This window comes from Anomalospiza imberbis, chromosome 3 (assembly GCF_031753505.1).
Source record: "Anomalospiza imberbis isolate Cuckoo-Finch-1a 21T00152 chromosome 3, ASM3175350v1, whole genome shotgun sequence".
NCBI classification, from domain to species: Eukaryota; Metazoa; Chordata; class Aves; order Passeriformes; family Viduidae; genus Anomalospiza; species Anomalospiza imberbis.
Window position 1 is genome coordinate 37,393,363 of NC_089683.1, and position 14,888 is coordinate 37,408,250.

General features: G+C 33.6%; 1 protein-coding gene across 10 annotated transcripts in view; it reads right to left on the reverse strand.

The window, feature by feature from the left end:
- MAP3K7 (mitogen-activated protein kinase kinase kinase 7) overlaps positions 1-14,888 on the reverse strand; it is a 48,077-nt gene that overhangs the window by 20,107 nt on the left and 13,082 nt on the right. For 5 of the 10 annotated variants that reach the window (XM_068184072.1, XM_068184068.1, XM_068184071.1 and 2 more), the window contains exons 3-12: positions 14,596-14,661; positions 13,637-13,682; positions 12,843-12,981; positions 11,618-11,742; positions 8,037-8,165; positions 5,777-5,907; positions 5,196-5,277; positions 3,861-4,012; positions 3,072-3,231; positions 460-540 (exon numbers count right to left, since the gene is read on the reverse strand). In XM_068184072.1, coding sequence (XP_068040173.1) covers positions 460-540; positions 3,072-3,231; positions 3,861-4,012; positions 5,196-5,277; positions 5,777-5,907; positions 8,037-8,165; positions 11,618-11,742; positions 12,843-12,981; positions 13,637-13,682; positions 14,596-14,661 — 1,111 coding nt within the window. Of the gene's footprint in view, positions 1-459; positions 541-3,071; positions 3,232-3,860; positions 4,013-5,195; positions 5,278-5,776; positions 5,908-7,083; positions 7,237-8,036; positions 8,166-11,617; positions 11,743-12,249; positions 12,269-12,842; positions 12,982-13,636; positions 13,683-14,595; positions 14,662-14,888 lie in introns of those variants that run through there. The other 5 variants (XM_068184073.1, XM_068184070.1, XM_068184069.1 and 2 more) reach the window with 3 other exon arrangements.

Below are 14,888 nucleotides of genomic sequence, written 5' to 3' on the forward strand. Positions count from 1 at the left end.
TTAATCACAAGTATCACATGGATTTAAAGTTCTGTACATAATTTATCTTAGTTTTTTGTTCTACTATTATTTGATTAAAAACGGGAGCCTAAACACTACAAAGATCAGGGTAAAACAATTACCTAGACAGGAATTTTTAAACTTAGTTGCATTTTCACCAAATGAAGTACTCTAACATAAGACTGCATATATAATTTTCCTCTATAAGAAGACTCTGAACATCAAGATTATAAGGAAAAAGTCCTTTATCAGTAGAAGCAAATTTGAAGATTGAACACTTTACTGATAAAAGTAAGTTTGTAATAAAATATCAAGTTCTTCTTTACTGAAGCATTATGAAAAATTTAGTGGGATAATTTCTGGGCCTGTCCTAAAGCAACTGGAGCAAGAAGTATTCTAGCAGTCTGATCATTATTCCGGCATCTTAACCAATTGACCCGTTCACCTGGTCTGCGATACCTGGTATGATGATCTCAGGGACATCCAGAATGTTGCCAAATGAAGCAGTTTTACGATGGCCTCGTTTAGGCTTGGAATAGGCTGAAAAAATACACATATACAATACACATGCAAAACACTAAAATGGCAAGAGCAAAATTATTAAATTTCTAATACTGCATTGTTCATATACTTGGTTAAACTAGAGTTCATGCAAAAATGTGTCATGCAGAATAAACTGCATTGCCTTCCACTCATGCTTACACAAAGTAAAGCAACTGTTAAAAAGCAAAAAATGCAGAACTAGCCGTCATTACAACACGGTGTAATTAGTCACAGTTAGCAACACAAAAGTCAAACACAGAAAGCAGCATGGCAACACAGAAGGGAAAACCAAATGTAATTATCCAAAGAGAAAACAAATTAAACTATTTAAATTCACCTATACATTCAGAAAAAAAAAAACTTGATTGCCTGAACTTAACTAACATTTTCTCTTTAGTGTTAGGTACAAACTATTTTATTAAAAAGTCTAATAACTAGGTACTTCTGCTTCTTTAAATCACATCCTTTCAAAGCAAATCTCATCTATCTCTGAAAAAATATTTACTTTTACTACATTTGACAATCATTCCTGCCAGTTACTCTTTTGTCCTACCAGTTAAGATTTTTTATTTTGAAAACTGGATAAAACTACCAGCTTTTTAATTTTTGAATAATGTTCCATAAACATTATACACCTTGAAATAAAATCTAATAATTTTTTTTTTATTTTACTGCTTCTGTAGTTTAAGGTAAATAGTTCCTATTTAGAGAAAAATCTGAATGCATCTCCCAAAGGTAGAACATTGTAGCATACTCATCTCAGTAAGTAATGGTGATGTACATTACATGATTTACTCTTACAATTAATCCAGAGGACGATTTAACAACAGCCTAATCCTCACCCAGCCGTGCAATTTTTTTTTCAGGTTCACAGCATATTATTTCTGTCACACAGTTAACAAGATTAAAAAAAGAAACCAATACAGTGCTGTTTCACCTCTTTTTGAAAAAGTTATGGTCAGATGTGCTTGAACTCATTTCTCATAGTCTACTACTGCATGAAGTGATCTCGCAAAAAAATATCCAAAGAACCCCAAACCAAAAATAGTATGTTCAATATGTACTTTCATTTCAAGAAAAAGAAACCCTACAGTCATAACAAAAAGCCACCAAAAAGCCCTTAGATTATTCTAAATAGTAGTTATTATTTCAGAGCAATGTACTTAAAGAAGACAAACTAGGAAAATTAAAAACTTGTACAAAGGAGGGCCAGGTTATCTCTGATAATGTCAAAAAGTTACATGAAGAATGTCAGTGACCAAAGTGAGTCCTGACATGTTTTAAAAAAAAACAGCACAGTGTTATTACCAGGTAAGTACATAGCTGCCTTCTGTGTTAAGAAACCTTTATAGATATTCAGGTGAAATGTGCTACACCGTCATCCAGTCAAAGACTGACAATACAATAGACATATTTTGGAATAAGGCTTTAAAATAAAAACATTAAAGTAAAAAGAATTTAGGGCAAGATAAATATTATTTCAGTACCTCAGTATTTAATAAAACAAGATCCTGGAGTAATCATAACACAATGAAGAACAAAAATGAAATAGCCATGGTGCACAAGAAAGCCAGAATTTTGATGTGCAATTCCTTATTAATTGCAGCTACTCAACTAGTCTAATTTTAATGTTGGTATAAAAATAATCAAACAGCTAAATAACCCTGAACTAACCAATTTTGTTTCATTATTTAAATCTGTGGTTATATACCATAGCACAAAAAACTTTCACATATGCAACTTAAAACCTGAAGTTTACATATATTAACAAACAGTATCTTTGATGAAGAAAAGAGACAAGAAAGTGTTTGCCAAGTGTACACATTTTTATTAATTCACTCTTCTGGGATGAATCATGATTGCTTTCACCATAAAATTATGTATTTACACTTACAGATAAATTCTAATTCTCTCAAAGATTTAAGGTTTAGAGATGACAGTTTATATCTGAAGGAAACCTGGCAAAACACCTGTAGCTTTTTTTTAAACAAAAGACAATGCTTTCTTAACCTGGTGAATAAATCTAATTGTGTTTCTCATTCTGAAATCTGTCACAGTGGATTTTTAAACTTATTTGGGAACATGAACTTTAAACCTACCTTTTAATTTCAAAAGTATTATAGAGACAAGTGTGAAGAAAATGTTATTATATAAATATTTACGCTAGGTGAGATGTAATAACACTCTTTCAGATAAAAGGGAGAAAGTTGTGCATTTGGAATAGGACCGATATTTAGAAGTCTCATAATGCATTTTTTAAAAAGGTAAAAATCTAATTCAACAAAATATCTAAAACCTTTAATATACTCAATTAAAATACTGAGTCTTGATGAGTGTATAACTATAAATAAAGGCATTTCCCCCCCCACAATTAATAACGGACAATCAAGACTACAGGAAAAGCTTAAGTATTTTCATATGGCTAACGTTGTTAACTTTTTGTAAGACTATGTATGCTTTACATTTTCCTTCCTCCTTTATTTCTTTCCAGTTCTTTAGTCTACTCCCTAAACATCATTAAATTTTACCTGTGATGGAAGCTATTCTTGCTTCTATTTCAGACATGTCAGCACTCATCCTTTTGGCTTCTCCAGAAACAAGGGCTGACGGTGGTCGTGCGCGAACATCTGACAAGCTCTCAACACTGCTCCCACGAGATGGGGGCAAACTCAAACGGCCAGGGTCACCCTGTTTAACAGTCACATTTTGTGAAAAGAAAATTCTGCACAAGCCCCTCCATATTATGCACCAGTATGTTTCTACAGTATGCATTTTCAAAGGGACAAAACTTAAAATTTATAACACAATGAATGGCAATAATTTAACTGTTATTGGTATACACAAATAAAATATATGCAGCTTTGAAAATAATCTAACTTCACACAGATAAAAAACCCAACAGAATTAGGCCAATATTGTCTTAAGAGAACCTTTGTATTTTTGTATTCTACTTGAAATAAACCAAGGTATTTTCAAAATTCACCCAAAAGTTTAATCCCTTCATGTCATACTAGTATTTTGGTTATAAATTAAGACAGCAATTTTCAAACATATTTTTTTAATCGAATAAGTCCCTTTAAATACAATGAACTATTTTTCACATTTCACTGGAAAACTTATTAGAGCCTTCCAGTTTAATTTTTTGGAATTATACAATGTTTTTCCGCCCCTTTTCTTCTGTATTCTTCTCCTATAACTAACTGGATCGAATTTTGCACTATTTTGAATGAGGACACATGCTTCAGAGCAGACACAACACTTATGTCTAGCCATGTCCATTTTTTTACTACGGTTCAAAATTGCACACATTAGCTTACCGGCTGCTTGGCTGTATTTTTGATTTGCTGTGCCAATTTTGATTCTAAACGTTTAATAGTGTCATTGGTAGAAGCTCCTTGGAAGTCACTTGGCTCCATGTTAGCATCGCTCTTGTTACTTGTGTTTGTAGAAGTGATGTCCATGAATGAACCTAGAAACCAGTAACAAGGAAAAGCATTTGAGAATGTCCTCTAAAAATACTGAAGTGCATCTCTTCACAGCAGAGCTCTCAGATGTCTAACTTGCCTTGAAAGCGGCACTTTTGAAAACTTTTAATGAAAGACAAGTAGCAAGACTGCTACAGATCAGTTAGTATAAGAAGCAAGAGGAGTGAAAAAACAGTATGTATCTAAATACTATGATAAAATTCTGAAGTCAATCTTTACCTCTCTTTGAAATTGTTAGGGTAGCTGTTATATTAACAACACAACAGCAACCTCGTGCACAATTAATGACAAAGACCATCATTAACCACAGAGCAGTAAATACTTGAACACTATCAGCCAATAACTATTCATAGTTTGAAGCAATAAATTCACTTAAAATCATGTGCTGAGAGGTGAAGAAAAACTAGTAAAGTCAGTGAAATACTAAAGCTGCAAATATTTTTTTACTTTAAAGGTCACTAAGCTGCAAAGTAGCCAGTGAAGCTTTATCCAAAATAGCAGCAATTTCTTTGGTGATAGAAAATAATTCAACCAAGCAGAGAAAGCCAAAGACATGTAAAATTATAAGCTACTTAAGTGGAAAAAAATGTACTCTAAACAATGAGGAAACTAAATGACCTTTTATTATTATTATTAAAAGGATTTCTTTGAGGGCAAAACTACCTGAAAATCTAATCCACATTTTGTTCCATCCACCTTTCTAGTGATTTTTCTTGCACTTATTTTAAATTACTGTATTTACTGCAACTTATCATAAAACAAATGCAAGTTTAAATTGTGGAGATTGCAACTTAAAGCAGGTGCAGCTTTCAAAAATAGTGAAAAATTTTAAATTGACAACTCCTAAACATTACGTAAAAGTAAAAGGGTGTCAATTGCTAGCAACAGTTATGGGGAAAAAATGGAGACATTAAACCCGGGCATTTGGAGACAGCTCTTATTATAAGCTTTTTCTTCATTACAAGTACACTTCAGCAAAACCACTTGACTGAGAACACTAAATATGATGTGGTATGAGGTATTAACAAAATATATGGGGTCTGCTGATGCTTAAGATTTTGGCAGTCTTTTCATTTTGAGTTCAAAATCAATGTAAGAACGTGCTTTATAATCTATATGCATCATTTCATGTTGCTGCTCTTTTTCTCTTAACTTATATAAATGTACCTGTGCTAGTGGCAGAGTTGCTTTGGCCTTCATCTGAATACTGGCAAGGATACTGCAGAGGTTCATCAGCTCCTGGAAAGTACTGTGAAAAAACAGTAATTATTTAATAGAAAAAGTAATTAAAAATTGTTTACAATTATTTAAATAGTACCTCATAATTTATGACTGTAAATGATATATTACATTTATAATAATTTATTTAGAAAATAAACATGTGCAATTACTTTTAATAATTTAATACATTAGATGTACCTATGACTTTGCTTATTTTCTAAAATCAATTATGAGTTATTATACCCCTCCAAAGAGGGAATAAATATATACATATATATAAATATATATAAATATATATATATATATATATATATATATATATATATATATATATATATATATATATAAAAGACAAATTATTTCCCTTCTCTACTACAATAATTGGATAATTTTTGTCAAAAACAGAGGGGCAAAAGAAAACATGCAAGCCCACCTCTGGAGTGGGATAAAAGGCACACCTTCTGCAAATCAATTTCCCAGCTTAATAGTTTAAGAAATGATTAAAATACTTAAATAAATTTTTATACCCGCATCAAGTGTGTCATTATTTTAACGATTTCCTCCATGGATGGTCGTTGTGAGGGATCCTTGGACCAACAACGAGTCATTAAACTCTCAATTGGTTTAGGTAAATTTTTGATCAGTGGTGGCCGAGTACCTGCAATTGCAATTAGAAAACACCCTTAAATTTCTTAAACAGACTCCAAAACAACTGAGTGTCTGATCTCTCTCCAGTATTTTGCTAAATAAATAAAGGAAGATGCAAAATTAAATGTAATCTCGATGAACTGGCTTGTACTTAATTTTCTCTCACAAATAAAAACGGACAAGAAAAGTTCCTTTGCATTACACAGCAGAAGTAGAAAAAAATTTTAACTTTTCCCTCAGTACAGGTTTGAATACATTCACTGAGTGACCAAATACAGCATATTATAAAGGCTAATGAAAGGTTACTTTTTTCTGAAGAATAAAGTTCTAGGCCAAGTAAGGAAGCAAGTAATAACAGCCTTTGGTTCCTAATGCTGTATTCACAAGAGAAAAAACCAAACCAAAACAAACAAACAAACAAACAAAAAACAACCCCAAAAAACCCAACCAAACTAACTAAAACCAAACCAAAAAAGACAAACAGAAAAACCCAAAAGACTCTAAGTATTTTTGAAAGCTGATTTTACTCCTAAGATCATCCTGAATAATTATCAGGCTACCAATTTTGTGTGACTTTTTCATGGTCTATACTAATCTTTAATAACATTTTACTTCAACTATTGTATAACTATTCACCTGGGTTTTGCTTCAAGTTCCTCCTCTTACTACAATTTCAATGAGAATAATTAATGGACAATCAGTTGTGTTGGATATATGAGACACAGTGATGGTTTGCAAAGAAAGCAGTAAGTATTTAAGAACATATTAAACAGAACAAGTAATATATGAAGTAAGAATATCACAATAGTTTCAAGTGAGATGAAGTGTACTAACACTTCCTTCTTGAGAAAAAGGAAAAAGAAAATGGGAAAAGATAAAGAAGACAAATTTTTAAAGCAAAAGTAGGTACAGACAGTGAATTTTAAAGTATACTCCCACATCTTACTGAGGCTTCCTAATTTAGTACTAGATTTACACTTAGTTTTACAGTTAATGCTTTTATGCAAGGCACTAATCACTCCTAATCTCAATGTCCAGTGTCCTTGAAAAACTGGAGAATCTCTTTCTTCATTCAAAAATGGCATTTGCAAACATATCTCTTTGTGCATTATTATACGCTAATATTCATTGATTCTATCACTGTCTCCCCCATTCTCTTCTTTGAATAGGATATGCCTGTGCTCACCTTATGCTTCTATCATTTACTACTGAAGCAATGACACTTAGGCAGAGTACCAGCCTTCATTGCTTCTTTCTTAATTTTTTCTTCAAAAAGTTGATGCTTGCTTTGATGTTGTCTCTCACAAATTGCAGAAACTCTTTGCAGACATTCACTGAACTACTTCACTATCATTACTTTATTATTCAAAAAATTGTTTTGCCATGGTACCTAAAAACACAGCAGTAAAAAAGTTACACCTCTAGCATGAAGATACTACAGTCTACTCTACTGCACTGACCAATGTTACACCACTGCTTTAAAGAAAGCAGTCCATTTGAACACAACCATTGTGTCCTGCTCATAGTCTAACCTCCTGAAAATCCGTTCTGCATAGTACCTAGCACAGTGGAGTGCTGCTCCATGAGTGCAGATACCTAGGCATAAAGGTAGAACCTTTCAAGCAGCAGAATAAAAAAACCAAACCCCCAAAAACCACAGATAAAATACAAAAGTAACATTTTTAATGTCTAATGGTCCTTGAGGAGGTTTCAAAGTTTTTAAGATTTCTAAACACAGGTTAAGTTACTTGAAGTTACACATTTCTTGTAGATGTCCAATTAAAAACAAAAACATAAAAGAAAGACAATGTAGCTAATAAAACCATCATTCAGTCAGGTAAGAGGTTTTTCTCAGATCACTTTTAAAATGGAATGTCATAATAATGAGGACATTACTCTTTATTCTTCTTTGTTCATACACCAGTTACATGTAGCAAGCACTGTAGCAGCCAAGTAACTCAAAACCCACACTGACACAAAGTGGCAGTGTCTAACTGTTTAGCCTTTGTGACAAAAATGCATATTTAATGAAGCACAAAATGGAAACACAAGTAATTTAAAGCTGTACAGTTAAGAGTGTTTAGCAAATTTACAGGTCATATACACAGCTTCAAATGCAATAAAGTAATTTCAACTCACCATTGTGAACGGCCCACATTATCCGGAAAGCTGGACCACCAATCTCATCAAAAGGTTTCCTACGGGTGATTACCTCCCAGAGAATAATACCCCAACTGAAAACGTCACATTTTTCACTGTAATTGCTACCTGGAAGAAAGACATCAATATAATTTGACTCTTCTATGTAACACGTCAAAAAGATATACAGTTTGAGCAGATCATAGAATCAGGCTGGAAAAGAGCTCCAAGATCACTGAATCCAACCTTTCACTAAACAACATAACATCAGTTAAATCACAGTACTAAGTGTCATGCTGAGTCACTTCTTCAATGCTTCCAGGGATGGTGGCTCCACCACTCCCCTGGACAGCTTGCTCCAATAAATAAATAGCTTTACATACTTACTTTCACTTCACATTTATTTTGCTGAGAAAAAAACAGTTTTCTGAAGCTGGCTGATTCATGCTAACTTAAGTCTGAAATCACTTGACAGCATGACTGTTAAGAATGCCCCTCTCTGGGAATGAGTCCTTTTCATTTGGAGTCATCTTGAAATGATACAATGCATCACTTTACTTATATAATATAAAATGCAATTTATTAGGTTTTAATAATCTCTTGCATTCAGGGTTTAATTGATTATGTTTGCTTCCTCTAAATATTCTTCAATTCACTTTTTCCAACCTTAGTCACAATATGCCAGACAATAACATTGGCCATATCCATTACTCTTAATAAATTACATGTCTTCAGAAGAACTACTAAGTTACCACATGAACAAAACACGAGAGTCCTCAATTCCTCAGCATCTTATTTCCTCCTTGTTTATTATTCTTATTCTTTTTGTAATGTCATTACTTAATTAAAAGTCTTTGACAATAAGTTCAATATTTCTAAGACTCCTAAGGTGCTGAAGACAGGTTGGTGGCATGAATAATAAATGAAAACATTCGGAGGCTACTAAGAAAGAATGTAGGCTTTGTAATCATAACTCATGCAAATGCTAGTAAGAAATGTGTATGGTTAATGACATGAGAATAAATGTGTGAATATAAATTATAGGAGATTTGTTCACCTATCTTCAAACAAGGATTAAAAGTGGCATATAGTGGCCAAGAGATTTTTTTTTGCTTATACCTAATCAGAAAGCTTTGATATTCAGACTAATCATTTCAGTAACAGTGGAATTAAAGAAGTCTAGTTCCATGTGAATACCCACCATATAGCAGTAGTCTCAACAGGCTCCATCCACTACCTGTGAGCCCACTTCCTCTGCCCCCATACCTCTGACAAACAGCAAGGCAAACAGCCTGTTCTCTGGTCAGTTCTTCCAGTCCAGCCAGTTTACAAGGCAAACACAAGAAACAGGCTGCAGCATGAACCACAAGCCCTCTTTAAGTGAAGGCACTAATTTGGACTTTATAAAACTCTCTAAGAATGTCGATCTCAAAAACTCTTTACATGTGTATCAAAGTAGCTGAATATGGCTAATGAATTCAAAAGGTACGAAGAAGGAAAAAGTCAGCTTTATCAGTCAGCTTATTTTCAAAGATGCTTGGGAAAAAAAGTCATGTAAACAATGGCAGATCACTAAGGAAAGCAAAACAGTCTCATCTATGCAGTCACAGAACTTCTGTAACACACAGCCTATAAAACTAAAGTAGTACTATTCCCCTATTTGAGAAATGGAATTCTACTTTGCAGCTGAGAAGTCTTGGACTAATTCTGAAAAGTGAGAGTCTAAAAGAAGTGAGGAAGTATTCTGTATTGTTTCCTTATTATCCCAAAGCAATTTAATTTTTTAAAAATAGTTTCTTCTAATGGGAATTCTTATATTGGAATTGCTCTCTTTTACTTCATCCTTTAGGTGCCCTAAAGCCTTAGGTTTAAAATGGGGGAAAAATTAATATTACAGTAACTAGTTCAGTAAGCACCATGTTCTGCAACAGATGCTTTCCATGCCTTTATTGTTCTCACCTAGAAACCTTAGTACTAGAACAGCATCAAATTAATTTTAGCCTTTATTCCATTGTTGAATTCTGATGCAGTAACACAAGCAAAGAAATTTTTAACAATTTTGCCATTTAAAGTGGTTATTTTGAGTAGTTTAATGACTCTTTCAAGAGTAATTTGATATGTTGCATTGTAGAAGATTCATCATACTAGATTCCTTCCCCTCCTTGATACTTGTGTTTTTATAATGATTTGTGTATTTATCAGTAAATGCTTTCAGTGAAAAGTGCATAAAAACAACTGTAAACTGAATGCTTCTTGCGCTGTCCAACAATAACTGCAATAGAAGGTTTCTTTCTACCTTGCTGGATTCATCCACTAGAGGAACTAGGATATGAACTGCAAATCCCTACTACAATACACTTATTTATAGCCATTTTATATTAAGATTTTTCACAAAAAAAATCTGTCTTTAACAGTGATGGTTCAATTGCTTATTTCTAAAAGAAAAAAAAATCTCCTATTTATGAAATTTCATTTAATAGCAAACAAGCGTTAAGAAAACGCTTACAGTCCTGGCTAAAAAACTAGAGGAAGTGCCTGAATATAAAATGACATCATGGAAAATTTTCAGGCATCAGAGTGAAACAAATAATCCTTCGGCTGGTACTCTAAGCAATATGTGCAACAAAATGGTACCTTCAGAATCACCTTCCAAAGGTGACGTTTGGAAGGAATTCTAAAACTGTATATGGACAGTCTCTGGAATAAGGACAGTAAAATGAAAAGAGGCCACCTGGATCCAGAATCTGGGAAAGAACTGCTGCACATAGGCACTTGCCAAATATATCAAATCAAGGACACCTGCTTCCTAAAGCAGGAGGATGACTTTTCCAGACCATTGCTAAATTGCATTGATAATTAAGGTACAGATAGATTAAAAAGGTGTTTAATCTGCAATTTGATATCTATGAGTTTATTTCTTTGATAATCATGCAGCAATTATAGGTATCTAATTATCAATTATCATCAGTCTTCCCCAATTACACTCCAAGAAATAGCTTGTTTTTCTACTTAACCAAATTAACTGGTATTAACAAGTTCCTCAGTATGTAGGAAAGAGGAAGTACATCAAATCTCTAGATTACACAAAAAGCAGATGAAGATGGCAGTTACAAGAAAGTGGGGGATGAAAAAAGAAAGCAATTATGTTCAATTTAGAGACTCTAACAGGGAAATTCTAAAGTTAAAAGCTAATCAGAGTAGGGAGTGAAAGTAGTGACAGTGTATTTAAATGACAGAAGAGTTTGAAATGATTTAAGAATCTTAGAAACAGCAAAACTGTGGGGAAGGAGCCCTCTGGCTGTATTTTATTGACTTACAAAATAAGGAACTGCAGCTGTCTAAAGGTACTCCTTATGTAAATCTCAGCAATGACAAATAAATGTTCTACATCTTTACATAATTAAATATCTAATAATAATGTGAGAAGATTGGTTCAGTGCTGTTCTTCAAACCTCTGCACAATTATTTGACAATATACACTTGTAGAGATTTTTATGATGATGCTCTTATTCTTACACCACATTAATTCACAGCTGCATCCCTATAAAGAAAATGTAATATTAACACTGAATTTTCATTACCTTCAAAAACTTCAGGTGCCATCCAAGCAGCACTTCCTTTGTTGTTGGTCATGTGTGTTTGAATATCACAGGCTGTACCAAAGTCACAGATTTTTAGAACAGTCCCCCCAGCTACCAAGAGCAAACTGTCAAAGAAGAAAAAGGATATTAAAATTGTAGAATATAATAGTCTGATAACAAACCACTTTTTTTTTTTTATCCCAACAACTACCATTCTAATATAGGTGAATATCTTAGGCTTTGTATCTCAGGCCATTGTTTTATAATTTGGGAAATACGGAAAGTCATTTGTGTCTAGTGTGAACATATTACATATTTTAAAGTAACCCAATGTATATTGTAATTTATTAATATTTCTACATGCTAAATCTTAAATAAATATCTTTAGCCATAGTAAACTACTAAGCATATACTGACAAAAGTAGATTTTCAGATGCCAGGGGCTCAAAACCAACAAGTGCGCTAACAATTTTACCAAAAGAAGAATCAAGACTCCCACCAATGTCAGTCAATGTAGCTATTTATTTAAATGGAAGCCCTCAAAGTTACATGTGAACAACTCTCTAAATCACAACTAGGGAATACAAGAAAGAACTGAAGATTTAAATTGTGGCTTCATTTTATAATTTTACCTGGTAATAACTGCAGATTACCACCAAAAAGGGATGATTCTGCTGATCGCCAAATATCTGTTTCTATCTAATCTGAAGCCATAAAATGAGCCAGATAACAAACTGGCTGGGTAGGAAACTATTAAATTTTGTGTCAGTGGTTCTGGCAGGGGTAGTGGAACAGGCAGAAGGAAGGGATAAAGGAGGATGGCCATGCAGCAAAAGAGCTCTAATGCAACAGATTAAATATGACATTAGAACCAATTAACCCCCCCACAATGTTCTCTTCTTGAACATCACAACCATTCCAAAACTGCAAGATTTTAAATGCCTTTGATTAGAAGCCCTAGTCCTAATAAAATCCTCTTCCATGATGCAGGGCAGGAGCAGGGTATTTTTCCAGTTGAACAGAAAGTAACTGAAGACAGTTAATTTTCTGTATCACAAACCGTCATTCTGTAACTAAAGTTTCAAATGCACAGCTTCCATTTGGAATAAAGTACATCCAAAAGTTAGTACCAATTAAAGGTATTTCCTTTAAATGCAATTAAATTATTATAAATTATCTTAAATACCAATTGTAAGAAAATATGAAAAATGAACTCTCAGCCTACTTTGGTGGTTTCAGGTCTCTGTGAATCAGAGCCTTTGGTTTCATGCTGTGGAGATATGCCACTCCTTGGGAGCACTGTAAACACCAACTCATGGCATGTGCAGCAGTATAATGAGGCAGAGGTTCAGCACCATGCAGCACTGCAAAACAAAGGCACAAACTAAAAAGAACTTTATTGCATATTACAACAGATACAATGGAGTTAACAAAATACCAGTCAGAAAGCTCTGTGGAATCTAAGTAATCACCAACACCTCATTACTGCAACTAAATATACCCTTGTGCAGACTGTTTAAATAACAGAAATGTCAAAATATTTTCCATTTTTTAGTACATTTTCCATAATCATTTATGTTAAGTTTCAGTATGAAAAGTGTTGCTTGTTCTCAGCTATCCCTGGTAAAGTCTGTGTTAAACAAATGCCCAGGGAGTTTACAAATTAAGGAAGAATGTTTTCAGATGTTCCACTGGAAAACCTTACATTACTTGTATAAAATATAAGAAACTGCTATCAAGAACAAACCAGTGAACTGAAAAGAGATTTTAAAAGGCACACTCCCTTCTCCTTAAAATTATTTTAAGAATTTCAAAGACCCACATAACAGTTGGAAGAGACCTCTGGAAGTCCACCAAGCAGGTCAAGCAGGCCAGCTCCAGCCGGTTGCCCTGGACTGTGTTCAGGTGGCTTCTGAATAGCTCCAAGAATGGAGATGTATTTATGAAACAACTTGTAGTTTAGATGATGTTTGCCCTAATACTAGCACTTTAACTCCAGGAAGTTGAAATGATACTCACCATTGTAGAGAGAACCTCCTTCAGCATACTCCATAACAAGACACACCTTTGAGGGGAAGGGGACAAAAATTAGGCATATTTTCAATGCAGAGGCAGAAAACAGCTTTTGTAAACTGAAAGGGAGTATCTTTGAGAGCAACTGCAAAGCTTCCATAGGTAAGCTAATGGAAAACACATCAGTCAGTTTGACACATATGTATTTGCATGTAAGAAAAATCAGTTTTACACTTAGTTCTCACTGGAAGTTAGAAAATAAAATCATGACCTCCCTCTTCCTCTTCAGACTTAAAAAGCAAATACCATCTCCCAACTGCAGTTCATTGTTCTTCACTTTATTCCTTTAGTGGCTTACAAAAGAAAAAAGTTAAATACCACGCCAGAAGAATTTCACTAGTACTAAGGAATAAAAGGGATGAAGCACTATTTTAAGCAATTAAATAGCCCATACAAGAATTTCCTAAGGATACATCTGTCCTGTCACAGTACCCTCTTTTCTGCTTAGAGAATTTGTGAGACTGTTTGCAGCTATGGCAGAAAGTAAGCAAATCCTGAAAATTACATGTATGAAAATAGGAGCTGATTTACAAGACACAATCATGTCTTGACTCTTGACACTGCATTTCCTTTTTGTATTGATTTGCAATTAACAGAATTGTAGATATGAATTTAACTACATTATGTAATACACTAGATGCAATTTTGACAAACTGAAGTATAACTGGTGATTAGAAACAGATTTGGGGTGTTCTTGAAAGAATTTATTTTTATAGCAGTAGAAAGAAAAAACAAATACCTGAAAATATCAACCAACCTACACACCTATATATTTCCTTATTATGGCTAAAACATGAAAAATATATAAAATAGACATTTTAATATAAAATACATGTTCTGTGCATTGATGGTTGCGTATGTTAAGCTAGTTACCTTTTTTCATACTGACATAAGCTATAACTTACTGGGTTTAGACAGGCTCCATATAACTTGACAATATTGGGATGGTTTACCCGTGACAGTTGTCGAAGCTGCAATACAAATCACACAGTTTCAAACCATGGGAAGAAAAGGCTAATGCTTTATTTTCATATCTATAAATAATACATCCCCACAGCAAGTACAGTTTACTATGCCTGCATAACCCCAGATGGTGATTTTACAAATTACAAGACTTAAGTCACTCTTTGCATTTTCATTTATGTAATCAGGTTTCTGTCAAACTGGACCTGTATTTTAAAAGAAAGTTTGATGAAAT